This window comes from Heterodontus francisci, chromosome 31 (genome assembly GCF_036365525.1).
Source record: "Heterodontus francisci isolate sHetFra1 chromosome 31, sHetFra1.hap1, whole genome shotgun sequence".
NCBI lineage: Eukaryota > Metazoa > Chordata > Chondrichthyes > Heterodontiformes > Heterodontidae > Heterodontus > Heterodontus francisci.
In genome coordinates this window covers 38,583,863-38,598,698 of record NC_090401.1, presented here as the reverse complement: position 1 = coordinate 38,598,698, position 14,836 = coordinate 38,583,863, and the positions used below count along the sequence as shown (strand labels likewise).

Here is a 14,836-nt window from a genome sequence, read left to right as displayed (position 1 = left end):
TTGTCCTTTTCGAATTTGTGGGGGTGATCAGGAAAGGTTCTCCCCTGGGAAACTGACATAAATTAAAGCAAATTCATCGGGAAGAACAGCTGCTTGCAGGGCTCTCTGAACCCACTAGTCCTCGACATGAGCTTTTATTGAGAATGGGAGAGTGTTTTTAAATTCCTCTACCAGGATTACTTCTGAGTCTCATAGCTGAGCTGTATTTTTAAAGCCACTGCTCGCTTCATTCAAACTCCACATAAGTTCAATTGGCTTGCTTTTTGAGGGTTCTAAACTGCTGGCGGTAGGCTTCGGGTACTAATTCATATGCCCCGAGGATTAGAGGCCTGCTCAGGTCGGGAAAAAAGAACCCGACCCGAGCCACAGCGGACCCGAGCCTGACCCAGCCAGAGTCCCTCTGATTTAGCTCAGAGCCAGACACGACCCCACCCTGACCATCCGTTTACTTACCTTCCGACTGGGTAACTCCACGAAGCTGCAGCGCATGCATGATGACGTCACAGTGACGTCAGTCGCTCACTGCGCAGTCTCAGTTTCGTCTCGGACTCCCAGCTCAGTTAAGTTTTTTTTTTAAAAGCCAGACCCTGGAGATGGGCCCGACCCCAACCCGACACATCGTCGGTTCCAGTCAGGTTTGGGTCGGGTAGCAGGCCTCTACTGAGGATAGCATTTTTGGTCAGTTCATAGTTTGATGAACTCTCATCTGACAGCAAGGAATAAACCTCATGGGCTTTTCCTGTTAGTTTGCTTTGCAATGAGAGACCAGGTCTCAGCTGGCCATTTGAGTTGCCTTGCCAGTTTCTCGAAAGACACGAAAAATGCTTCTTCAATGAGTAAGATGTATTTTGAAATTAGTTGGGCACATTTTAGCAATTTTGTACCCAGTCCTGAATTATGCTGCTCCGTATTGGCCTATATTCACTGGAAATACTCCATCACCCCTTAGCTAACTCAAGCCACTTCAACTCTCGTTCTACGCATTCTTTCCAGAATATTCTCTCTCTCCTGCCTTTTATTTTCTTCACGTTCCTTTTGGAATGCCCCCTTTCTCCCTCTCCTGTCCTCTCTCTCCCCGTCTTCTAATTCAAGTTTCCTTTGTTTCAATTGTATCTTTGCTAGCAGTACCCTCTCTGGCTCTGCTTCTAACACTGCCTCTTTTTCTGCAGATTCAAGGGGAAAAAAATAGTTGACGATTAGCCTCAGGAGTTCAGACTTCCTAGCCACGTACAGTGATCTCACACTGTTCAGCCATTTTTCTCACTCCTCCATAGATAGTGCTTTTAACTTATCAAAAGTTACTTCACCCTGGTTTGGAGAGCTAAAAGCTTCAGTTGCAGACATGTTAGTATACAATCACGCACAACTACAAGAAAACCCGTACTGATTTGCTCTTTTTGATTGGTAACAATTTGGCTCCCCGCTTCCAATTTCGCTCGTTTGTCTGTGCCTAACAATCCTGGACGAGCCCCCAACTTCTGTTACGACCAGGTGCGAAAGGTGTCATGGGGTCTGTTATCATCTTTACCTGGTTTTATTGTAACAGGGTTTATTTTAAACACACTGGTTTGAGCTCCCCCTTTGTAAATCTTTGCCTTATAATTGGAAAGTTGTGAACAAAGAAATGAGTATAAACAGACTTTCTGTGGTTTAAAGATGAAATTTATTAAACCTTAAACTCTAATACGGTTAACGCCTACGGATATACATGCCCACGCTAGCTTGTGCACGCAAGACACATATAAGGACAGAAAAGAGAAGAAAAGTAGAACAGTTTGAGGCAATATCTTGTTACTGTTTCGAGCTCACTGTAGTCTTTTGATTGAAGATATGGTCTTGCGTTTCATTGGGGCCCAGTATTCTTCGTAAACCTTGCTCATGTAGGAGATTTTCTTGGAGTTTACGTGTCTTCACAAGATTCAGCTCCGTGGGAAAGAGATGGAGGCAGGCAGACAGGAGAGGAGATGTTCTCAGTCCATGAGCACACTGCGTTCTGTCTTCAAAATCCTTTGTTGGAAGTTCAAATTTTCTGGAACAGCCAGTCATGTGACTAAAACTGGGCTGACCACTTGTGTATTGGGGAAGCAACTGCTGGATCCCCATTGTTTCAACATTGTCTGGTACTATGCAAATGTCTTTCCAGTCAGGGCTTGCAATTTTAAGTTTTTGTTCATGTGGCAAAATACTGTGTGCCTCAATCTTGGCAGGTGGGGGTGGGGGGGGGGGGTTAGCCTGACATGTTTAAACAGGTTTCTGCCTGACCCAAAAACATTTAACTATGATGTAACCCACTCACTGGCTGCAACATGAATCAGTACACGTCTAAACTTAATCTCTAAAGGAGTGCTTGTTTTTAACTGAATACGTGTCATCAAAATTTCAGGTTTAGTGCTGGAATAGAGCATGACAAGTGTAACTTTCTGAGAGTCTAAAGAGTGAACAGTACGCTATCAGGTTCCACATGTACACTGACGACAATTCTAACAACACCCTCCTTCAACCACCCTACTGTCTGATTTGACACACTGCTTATCCAACATCCAGTACTGGATGAGCATATCCGCTCCATCACCAAGACTGCCAACATCCACACTCTCACTGATAGATTCCACCCCTGCCTCAGTTCATCTGCTGCCAAAAACATCACCTTTGCTGAGACACAACTATTCCAATGCTCTCATGGACAACCTCCCATCTGCCACCCTATATAAACTTGGCCTGATGCAAAACTCCGTGGCCCACACCAAGTCCCATTTACACATCACATCTACATTTGCTAACCTTATCTGGCTCCCAGTCCAGCTACACTACAATTTAAAAATTCTCATCCTTATTTTAAAGTCCCTCCAGGGACTCACCCCTCCAAATCTCTGTAGCTTCCTCCAGCCCTTCAAGCCTTTGAGATCCTCCAATTCTGGCCTCTTGCACACCGGTTTTCAACCATCGGCAGCCGTGCCTTCTGTTGGCTTAGTCGTAAGCTCTGGAATTCCCTTCCTAAACGCCTCTGCCTCCTTTCCCCTCCTTTAAGACATTACTTACAACGTACCACTTCGGCCAAGCTTGGTCATGTGTCCCATCTTATTTAGCTTGGTGCCAAATTTTGTTTAACACTCCTTTGAAGATATTTTACTATGGTAGAGGCATCATATAAATGCAAGTTGTTGTGGTTGTACTGAAAAGTACATAACTATTAACGCAAGGTAAAATGAGTATACACTACCTTTTTCTCAAGACATTCTGCAAATTTCAACTGCTTTAGGAGTTTCTTCTGTTTGTTGCTGAAACGGTTGTCTTGTTCTGCACTGGTTCCCTATAGGAGAAATAAAAAATACTAGTTAGAGTGCCTTATGTTGTCAACTCACTTTTAAAAAATGGAATTACAGTACTATATCTCTCCCCAGTATGACTAGTGGAAACAGTACATGAACGACACACGCCATTATTAATACACAAAATCAGCCAACAGTGGCTGGCACCGCAGCCTCACAGCTCCAGCGACCCGGGTTCAGTTCTGGGTACTACCTGTGAGGAGTTTGCAAGTTCTCCCTGTGACCCCGTGGGTTTCCTCCTGGTGCTCCAGTTTCCTCCCACGTGCCAAAGATTTGCGTGTTGATAGGTAAATTGGCCATTGTAAAAAAATTGCCCCTACTGTAGGTAGGTGGTAGGAGAATTGAGGGAAGGTGGGGATGTGAGAAGGAAAAATGGGATTAATATAGGATTAGTATAAATGGGTGGCTGATGGTCTGCGTGGACTCGGTGGGCCGATGGGCCTGTTTCGGTGCTGTATCTCTCTATGACTCTATAACAAGTTATGCTGTTAAGAACCACCAGAGGTTGCTGGGCGATTTGCAGTTCTCTGTTTGCTTCTCAGAAACTGCATCTTGCCTTTAGGCCTCCGCTATTCTTAAGTACTTGCTGGATTTGCATATTAATTGTCCTTTAATGCTCCATAGAAAATTAAGTCTGATTGTTAAGAGTGTTGGGTCCCTTTTAATTACATAATTGTTAATGCCATGCCCATCAAAACCTCTGCAATTCTGCCCAACCCCAGCTCTTTCTCCTTAGCGCTGCAATTTTCTCTTTCACATATTTATCCAATTCCCTTCTGAAAGTTATTACTGCATCTGCTTTCATCACATTTTCAAGCAGTGCATTCCAGATCACAACTCGCTGTGTAAAATAAATTCTCATCTCACTTCTGGTTCTTTTTGCCAATTACAGTAAATTTGCATTTAAATCGCTATTTCATGCCACTCTGCACTCAAACCTTTCTATGGGGTCTGAAGGAGCATCATCAGGAAGGTGTTGGCCTGGGAGATATTGCAATTAAACAACTAGTCAAAACAGTTTTCTTTTATGTGTAATGCATCCAATATATTAGATTTAAAACAGGAAAAGCATAATAGCTATTTGTACTTCGCTGCACGAACTGAAAAGGATTAACACTGCCAAGCATATACTGTAACCTTCGACATTGATAATGAAGATGCTACACTAAATTGAACCCAGCTGAGGCTATGATACTATAGTCCTGAACTACAGCAGAAAACTTAACGAATTACTCTAACTACTGTTTGCAATAAGCTGACATCAGTTTTGCCTTTGATTGCAAAATAGTGTAATAAAGTAATTGTTAGTTGTACAAACTGTATTCTGTTCAGTTCTTGCTCAATAACTTCTTGGTAAGGAGTTAAATAAATTCTTGCAATTCACTGTTCATGTACAATAAAGAGCCAAATTAGTCATCACACACAGAAATAGACCCAACTCTCAATTCATAATCAATACACCAATTAATTGCAGCTTCTTTTAATTAATCCTTCCTAGTACAATTTTCTCTCCTGCTTTTCCAAAGGCACCGATTCTTGTTCGAGTACAGTTCCATGAGTCACTGGCAGCGCTCAGATATCTCAGCCATGTATATATTCTTTAGTTGTAAGCCTAGACAATATCAGAAGGCAATTACACTACAGAATGGAACACAACCGTGCTGTATCCTTTCCTCACTCAACATGACCATGGATAAATTTTCCAGTAAAGGTTCAATGGATATTGATCAGGAATGGGAACCCACCACCACCACTCCCACCTAAACCATGGGGATTGAGGCTAATTGAGATAACCAAATGTTGCCCTGGATATCAGCTAATACAGTGAAAAGGTGAAATGAGACTGTCATTTGCGGATCTTAATATCACAACACAGCCACATTTGAACAACTTTGAAAAATATATTTTTGGAATGCACTTTTTCTGAACCAATTTTCATTTCCCAATTTATCTTAAATGTACAATTTAAACAAACATTTCTAGATAATAAGAACTCTAATTTTATGTTCTTAAACCCTATTTTTGGTAACATGGAAGTTTTTTTTTGTTCTAAGCGATCTGTGCTGGCAAGTGGAACATCTACAAAATTTGACAAACCGTCTTGACATTTCGCATTCCCAAGTCAAGGTTTCAGTTAGATGTACCATCTATGCTTTTGTGTATCTATCCAAATTCTTGGATGATTTTTCCTGCCCACAGACATACCGGACAGGACACGATGGGCCAAGTGGCCTCTTTCTATGTCTTAAACTTTCTATGATTCTATCTATAATCATGCAAATTCAATTTGTTTGCGATAGAAGCCCTCACACACCATAATCAAAACTACAACACTATCCAGCCACCAAGTTCTCCACAGCTTCCAATGTTCTCATTCACAAGTTTGCTTCCACACTAAAGATCAACCTTCAGTTTTTCCTCTTCAAGATATTCCATCTAGCATTCAACCAACAATAATTGACTGGGCATCAATAGGACTCAAATTCCTAACCTTCAGATTGAAGATGTGTACTCTACTACATGCTAATGAACAAAATAGTAATGAAATTAGAATAAATTAAGTTTACATCACTTAACTGAGATCAACTGCAAAGCCCTTTCTGTCATTATGACAGCAGCCACCATAACACAGACAAATTAGACCTTCTGTTCCATATGGTTTCATTCCATTCCACAGTTGGTCTTTACCAACTTAGCCATTGGTGAACTCCCTTGAGGAATTCTTAACAAAATAAGAGAATGTAATTTTTGAGTCACACCAAGTTGAAAATGCAAGAATTCCTCCTCTTTCCTCCCCCAAAGATACTAACTGGAGTTAAGTTACACAGACACCCTCCAACACCTTACCCAGGCGGCTGTTAATCTGTAGGCAAACCTAGATAGCATGTGCCAACAGGCATTTCATCCATAGAGGGTTTCACAGCCAAGTCCCAACAAAACCTCCATACAGCAGCACTTCCTAACCTAGGGGAGCAGAAGCCAATTTTAATACCAGTACCAACGATCAAAGAAATGGGATCAAACCTGAGATAACCTTGGTCTGTATAGTTCAGTTACTCAGTGGACAAATTTGTTGAGTCATCAGGGTAGCTCTTTAAATGAAATAGTTTTTTTAAAAAAAATAGTTTTTTTTTTAAAAACATGCTACAGTTTAGAAGATTTAAGCAATGGGTTATTTTAGAGTCATAGAGAGGTACAGCACTGAAACAGGCCCTTCGGCCTACCGAGTCTGTGCTGACCAACAAACACCCATTTATACTATTCCTACATTCATCCCATATCCCCTACCACATCCTCACCATTCTCCTACCACCTACCTACACTGGGGGCAATTTACAATGGCCAATTTACCTATCAACCTGCAAGTCTTTGGCTGTGGGAGGAAACCGGAGCACCCGGCGGAAACCCACACGGTCACAGGGAGAACTTGCAAACTCCTTCTGTTGATAGGATAAAAATGTGCAAAATTAGCAAACTAGTCACTTAAATCATTGTTATTGCAGTTAAAAATACAATGGATGCAAAAGATGCGACAATTTCCAATAAATTGAGGTAGCACAACTTTGGCAAAAAGTAGCTTTAAATTAAAATCAGCACTTAATGAAAACTGAACAAAGTTCTGAAGCATGAATTATTTAATATAAATTAATGCCCACATGGTAAAAGTGCTAGCCAGTTTCCAATGCCGATTTGATGAACAGGGTGATGGGATTAAACAATCTCCTCTCTTTGTAAGGTGCCTTAAAGAAATGACTGAGCAGTCTCAGCCCAGTTACTTGTGGCTGCGGGTTCACCAGATATAATTCCCTATAATTTGGTAACAAATGGCAAAACTATTCAGCAAAATTCCTAGGATGGCTAGCATGGGAAATGGAAATATTGGCACTGTTGCAGAATCTGGAATTAGGTAGAGAGCTTACTATTTCTTGCCTGAGCTATACTTGAGTTAAGAGTACTTCAAGCAGTGTCAAAACGTCACTCCATTCACCTTGACTTGCAACAAAAGATTACTCCCCCACCCAAAATAAGATTTCTACTGCATTGGCATTCTAGTGATTTATCAACTCCCAGCTTTGCCAAATAATTTTGAAACCTGTAACAATATTCATCAAATTGTATGAGCCTAAAGGATCTTTCAAATAAACATTATTCACCGCCTCTTCATATTAAATAAGAACTATAAGTTGTAGATACAAAATAAGGTCACTACTTCCAGCCCATATACACAGAGGTCATCAATCACCACTTATCACCTTAGAATATAATTTTTCTGCTAAAATTTCTTGGTATGAGTCAATATCTGTGCAAAGTCAATCATGTACAATATTATAATTTAAGTAAAAACAAGAAATGCTGGAACCACTCAATGAAGGGTCACTGACCCGAAACGTTAACTCTGCTTCTCTTTCCACAGATGCTGCCAGACCTGCTGAGTGGTTCCAGCATTTCTTGTTTTTATTTCAGATTTCCAGCATCCGCAGTATTTTGTTTTTATTATAATTTAAGTGTTGAACCAGATGACCCAAGAAGTAAGGTTTGCATGGAAACACATTCAATCTTCACAGAAAAATGAGGTCCTGGTAACCCTGACAAACTAACAGTTGTAAGTAAAAAACACATTCATAAAATACAAAAGAGGAATGCAATGTATACACTAATATCTGTGCAGAGAAGATTCAGGAGAATGGTTCCAGAATGAGGAACGTTAGTTACCTGAATAGGTTGGAAAAGCTGGATCTGCTCTCCTTAGAGAAGATTAAGAGATTTGATAGAGGTGTTGAAAATCATGAGGGGTCTGGACAGAGTAGGTGGGGAGAAACTGTTCCCATTGCCTGAAGGATCCAGAACCAGAGGACACTGATTTAAGGTGATTGGCAAAAGCACTACATGAGGACATTTTCCTTTTTTTTTTACACACAGCAAGTGGTTAGGATCTGAAATGCACTGCCTGAGTGTGGCCAAGGTAGATTCAATCAAGGCTTTCAAAAGAGAATTGGATAATTATCTGAAGAGAAAAAATCTGCAGGGCTACAAGGGAAAAGGCAGGGAGTGAGACTAGGCGAGTTGCTCTTGCAAAGAGCTGGCAGAGACATGATGGGCCAAATGGCTATCTTCTGTACTGTAATCATTCTATGATCTGTAGGATTTACAAATTGCAGCGAAGTTATTGGACTAAACTTAAAAAGAAAGCTCAATTAGTTTATGAAGAAAATAAAATCGTGTTTCAAAGAAAGTCCTAAACCTTCGCCATATACAAAAAATTAAAATAGCTAAATGGCAGTTGTAGCATAAAACAAATGAGTTATACTTTCAGAATTTACCAGACATGGATTTTGAATATCACACCAACCACCTGAGTACTAAAGATGTTTACACTAAAGATGGAATTCATGTATCTGCATTAGAAACAAATTACCAAAACAAAAATTAATCTCAACACCATGCACTTATATATGCTACAATCTGCTGTATTTTTCATGTCACACTACCTCAACAGCTCACTGTTAAAGCAAGGGCATTTAAAATTAAATATGTATTCAGTATATAAATTATACAGGATACCTTATGATTAATGCTGTCTTGTAATCTGATCAATGGAAGAGAAAGGGATTCAGATTAATTAGAAGCCAGAAAAAAACCTCAAACTTTCCTCTGAATTTTGATTCATGGTACTGAAATTGTGTTTTTAAAATCATCTCAACATTAAGTGGATTTCCACTTTTTACTGAGTGGCTCCACGTGAACAATGCCCAATGACTTGAGAAAAACTGTCAGAAAGCCATTGCAAGATTAAAAAGTGCATTACCATACATAATACAGTGAGTGCTGTAGCATCAACCCACAAAGACCAAAAAGTCCTAAATGCAATCCCAGGTCTATTCTAATTTCAGCTAAAACAGTGGTAAGCACCATAACCTTGTTGAGGCTCACAATCTTGTGGGAAAGTGCAGCCGGGGTAAGAAGATTTTTTTTTAAATCCTGCTCTTGACTGATCCACAGACCCCTGCTGGAAAAAATATGTCTGCATATACTCGTTAATAGTAGAATACAATTTGGCTGTGATGCCTTAATATTTCAGAGACATATCAGAGATAATGTGGACTTGTACTTATAGACATCTATCCAAGGATTTTTACCATAGCATGGATTACTAAATGCAGGGTAGGAGGGAAAAGGACTTAATTATAAGCATACAATGAATGAAACTAAATCAGCACACGGAGATCTGAAGCAAGACCTGGAAGTAACAGTGTTGCATGAGACTTTCAATGTGCAATGTTATAAAGCAATTAAAATAGCTAACAATGCTATGATTATTTGCAAAAAAGATACAGCTGCATTAGACACAAGCAACAAGACTGATCAACATTAATGGGATAACACATTACAGGAGATTAGAGAAGCTCAACATTTACAGACTAAGATGACAGCAAAAAGTGAACTACCCTCTATTCTACTCTTACTTATTCAATCATAATCACAATTCATCTGGCATTGCCTTCTCTTCCCACCCCTACACTGATGCATCCAGTTCTCCCCTTCTTCTACATGTTGCCCCTTGCTGGTATCGTCCAGAGATGGCATCAGCTTCCACATATGGACTGTTGATACCCAGTTCCACTTCGCCAGACCAATCCAATGCCCATGCTATCAGACTCAATGAGTCCCAATTTCCCCTAGTTAAACATTGGGGAGACCAAAGACATCAAACTGTACCCTCCATGATTCCATCCTCACCCCCCATATGAGTCTGAGCCACTTCCCAATTCCAGCACTCCAACCCTGAACCAAGTTTCCAGCACCAATTTCCTCTCCATCTCAAAGACCACACACTTTCATAGGACCAGTAGGAAAAAGAATAGGCTATTCAGCCTCGTGCCCATACCAGTTAGATCATGGCTGATCTGTACCCCAGCTCCATTTCTACAACTTTGTTCCATATACCCGATAATTACTTAATTTCAGTCTTGAAAATTTCAACTTACCCAGCAACCACAAACTTTCAGGGGAGCAAGTTTCAGATTTTCATTACGTTGTATGAAACAGTGCTTGGTTTCACTCCTACATGGCCTAACTCTAATTTTAAGATTGTGCTCCCTCATTCTAGATTCCCTAAGCAGAAGAGATAGTTTCCCTGTATCGACCCTATCGAATTCCTTAATCATTTTAAATATTCTAATTAGACCAGTCCTCAGCCTAAACTCAAAATAGCAACTTTCACTTATATAGCCACTTCAAACCCTCAGGATGTCCCAAAGCACTTTACAGCCAATAGTTTTGAAGTTTCACTGTAACGTAGGAAACTTGACAGTCAATTTGCACACAGTAAGGTCTCACAAACAGCAATGAAGGACCAGATAATCTGTTTTCGTGCTGTCAGTTGAGGGATACATAACGGCCAGGACACAGAGAACACACTGCTTTTCTTTGAAAAGTGCTGTGGGATCTTTTACATGCACTTGAGGAGGCAGGTGAGACCTCAGTTTAATGTCTCTTTTCTCATCCAAAAGACGACACCTCCAATACAGGGCTCCCTCAGTACTGCACTATTCTCATGTTCTCCTGGTGGATCTCTCAACTTCCACCCTCCGTAAACTTCAGCCAATCCAAAACTACACTGCCCATATCTTCAGTTCTGAAACGTTAGCATCTGTGGCGAGAGAAACGAAGTTGTTACGCCAGCTGAGTATTTCCAGCATTTTCTGTTTTTAATTAAGATTTCCAGCACCCACAGTATTTTGCTTTTGTATGACTGCTTAGACCTTATCCCGCACCACGTAGCGCTCACCCATAAATCCTGTCCGAATGAACCCACATTGGTTCCCAATAACTCAAAACCTAAAATTCTCGTACTTAAATCCCCTGATTACCTCACCCCTTTCCACTTCTAAACTTCTCTAGCCCTACATCCCTCCCAAAAACTCAGCTCTTCAACCAAGATTTTTGGTCAACCATCTTAATATTGCTTTCTTTGACTTAGCATTCATTTTTTTCCTTATGTCTCTAAATTACCTTGGGGTAATTTTGTTCCACATTCAACAAGTGCAAGTTGTTGAGCTGGATGAAATATACCAAATCTTTAATTGCATAATTCATGGGTTGGGGTGCAGTAAGGATGCAATTGTACTATTGGCTGCTAACGCAGACGGCATCTGCAACTAAGAGTGCAACATCAAGAAAAAGACTCAATTTTAACTAGAAATCAAAGAGGTTTAGCTGTCTGTAAACTTCAGGTTCCTGGTCAAAAACTCTCTCCTTTTCAAAATCAAAATACTGTGGATGCTGGAAATCAAATAAAAGAAAATGCTGGAAACACTCAGCTGGTCTGGCAGCATCTGTGGAAGAGAAACATTTCAGGCCTGTGACCTTTCATCAGACTGGGAAAAGTTAGAAATGTAATAGGTTTTGAGCAAGCAAAGGAAAGGTCTGCAATAGGGTGGAGGGCAGGACAGATTAAATGACAAAGTGTTCATGACGCAAGGCCAAAGGGACAAGTAATGCGACAAGTAAAGAAACAAAAGTTTGTCTAGAGAATGCATGAATGGCAGGATGAATAACTGTCATTCGAAAACAAAGTAAAACAAGGGGGAAAAAGACAAACTAAGAAAACAAACAAAATGGGAGTAGAGGTTATCAAAAATTGATGAACTCATGGTTGTCATGAAGGCTGTAAAGTGCCCAGTGTTACTATGGGTACCTGCATAGATCCTAGCTAAGCCTACCATTTTGTAGTAAATGTCAAACATTCTTGTTCCAGTCCTACATAGGCACCCCCCTCACCTCTTTTTCCAGTACACTGATGACTATCAGCGCATTTCCTGCTCTTGCCCTGAAATGGAAAATTTAATTGACTGCTTCCAATTTCCACCCTTCTCACCTTTACACGGTCGCTCTGAGTGTCTCGGCTTCACAGTCTCCATTTCTGGAGATAGGCGAACAACCAACATTCACTACAAGCCAACTAACTACCACAGCCTCCTCGACAACACTTCCCACTTCCTGACAGGATTCTATTCCATTCTCCCACTTTGTCTGTTGCATCATTTTGGACGATGCAATCTTTCATAAGAGCACACAATGTCTTCCTTTTTCCTCAACCAAGGATTCCCTCTGCCACCCGTGGTTGACAGGGCCCTTGACCACATCAATTCCATTTCACTTACCTCTGCCTGCCAGAACCACAATAGTGTTCCCTTTCTCCTCACCTTCCACCCTACCCATGTTAAATGGATCACCTGCCATTTCCATCATCTCCAGCTTGATGCCACCACCAAACACATCTTCCCCTCCCCTTTCAGCACTCTAAAGGGACCATTCCCTTGGAAATACCCTGGTCCACTCCTCTCACTCCCAACACACCCTCCCCTTCCTATGCAAGAGGAGACACAACACCTGTCCTTTTACCTCCTCCCTTCTCACTGTCCAAGGCCTCAAACACTCCAAACGAACAGCATTGGGGAGACCAAATGCAGGCTCGGTGACCCCTTTATGAAACACCTCCATTCAGTCCACAAGCATGACCTTGAACTTCCTATCACCTGTCATTTTAATTCTCCACCTTACTACCATTCTGACCTCAACCTCCTGCAGTGTTCCAATGAAGCTCAACGAACATATCTTTCAAATGGGCACTTTACAGCTGTCTAGACATCAATTTCAATAATTTTATATCACAACTGCTGGCCCCATTTTGTTTCCTTTTTCTTTACTGGTTTGTTTCTTTTTTCCCCTTTGCTTTCAGATTTCATGATCCTGCCATTCACATCTCCCTTCGATACACTGTGTTTCTCTACTTCTGCCTTTACCACTCCCATTGGCCTTGCAACCTGAAACCTTGTTATTTGATCTCTCCTGCCCTCCTTTTGTTCTTTTGCCCCACTCTCCCCCCATTCGCTTGCTGAAAACCTATTACATTTCTAACTTTTCCCAGTTCTAATGAAAGATGACAAACCAGAAATGTTTCTCTCCCCACGCATGCTGCCAGGCCTGCAGAGTAGTTCCAGCAGTTTGTTTTTATTAAAGTAAAAGCAAAATACTGTGGATGCTGGAAATCTGAAATAAAAACAAGAAATGCTGGAACCACTCAGCAGGTCTGGCAGCATCTGTGGAAAGAGAAGCAGAGTTAACGTTTCGGGTCAGTGACCCTTCTTCGGAGTTGGTTTTTATTTCTCCTTTTTTAAAAGACTGTTTTACAGCAAATTGATGGCATGTGCTGACCACAAAGTTCTTGGGAAAAAAAGAGACCAACTTTTACCACTTGTCAAGCTAAAAGACAAAAATGTTAGTTATTCAAAACAAAAACGATGATAGGAGAATTAAGATACAAAAAGAATGAACTGGCTAATGGGTATCAAATGGTTCAATAACGTAATGCCATGTGCTGAGTTTACATAGACAATTTGTATTTAACACTCGAGCGAGCACTTAAATTGCCAGTATCTGCAACACTGAAGTTTGGATTTTCCAATCATACAACGCTCGACTCAGAACAAAGGGAAACTTAGCACACAATATTGTCACGAGTTGGAGATATGTTTTACTTTTAATCTATTCTGAACTACAAAAACACTTACAATACAAACCAAGAATCCAGCATAAATTGTAACTTCGTAACTCACTCCCGATTAACTGTTTTACATTAAAGCAATCACCGATTCCAATGAAAATTATAATGTTATTTTGAGTTATATCTTTGAAATTAATCGAGTCACGAATCCAATTGAATGCGTATAACTTCTATAGTTCAGTATTAAAGCACTATAATTTTCATGAGTTGTTGTCCCAAACTAGTGTCCAAGGTAACTTGGGTCCATTTTTCAATCTTAACCGCACCGCGCTGTATTTGTAACCACGCTGTTACTGAACCAGGCCCCACTGAAGAAATATAATTGCATCGTAAAAACAAAAGAACACTTGAAGCATTCGGTGCAAAGACCGGAGACGTTCAAGCGGCGTGAAGGAATCGTGTTAAGATTCGAGCACATGCTGAGAAAACATTTGCTCAGATGGCCACTTTCCCAGCCTTTGCCTCCACCGCCTGCCGCAGTGGGGCCTATTCAAGAAAATTAATGTCACCCTGCGCTTCGTCTAGAATTAAAATTCGGTAGACACCTCCCTCGTTATATTAAAGGCGAACTGAATTAAATTAATCTGAACAGACGAGCTGGGGAGACAAAAACTAATCGTACAGCTCGGTTCCCCCCAAACGCTTGCCTGCCACCCGCCGCCATTTTCATTCCCGCTCGGTTGCTAAGGCCGAATCCGCAGCTTTGTGTGCTCAGGGGGAAAAGGCCCAAATTTTATGCGTTTAAAATAGCAGAGCAAATCCGACGGTCCCTTGAAGCGTTTCAGCCGTCACTACAACGAATAAACTTTCTAGTTGTGCTCGACAAGCAAGCTCCGCTTGACCGCTGCTTTACTTACGCGGAAAAATCCCGCGTCCATCTTGTCTGCCTGTGGAGGGGCTGCCGGATCGCTCACTTCCGATTTACCCGACTGTTCCTCAC

General features: G+C 41.0%; 1 protein-coding gene across 3 annotated transcripts in view; it reads right to left on the bottom strand.

The window, feature by feature from the left end:
- The window catches only part of srrm1 (serine/arginine repetitive matrix 1), a 55,353-nt gene extending 40,517 nt beyond the window's left edge, over positions 1-14,836 (bottom strand). For all 3 annotated transcript variants that reach the window (XM_068011334.1, XM_068011336.1, XM_068011335.1), the window contains exons 1-2: positions 14,754-14,836; positions 3,221-3,310 (exon numbers count right to left, since the gene is read on the bottom strand). In XM_068011334.1, the coding sequence (XP_067867435.1) occupies positions 3,221-3,310; positions 14,754-14,774 (111 nt within the window). In that variant the 5' untranslated portion in view covers positions 14,775-14,836. The remainder of the gene's footprint in view (positions 1-3,220; positions 3,311-14,753) is intronic.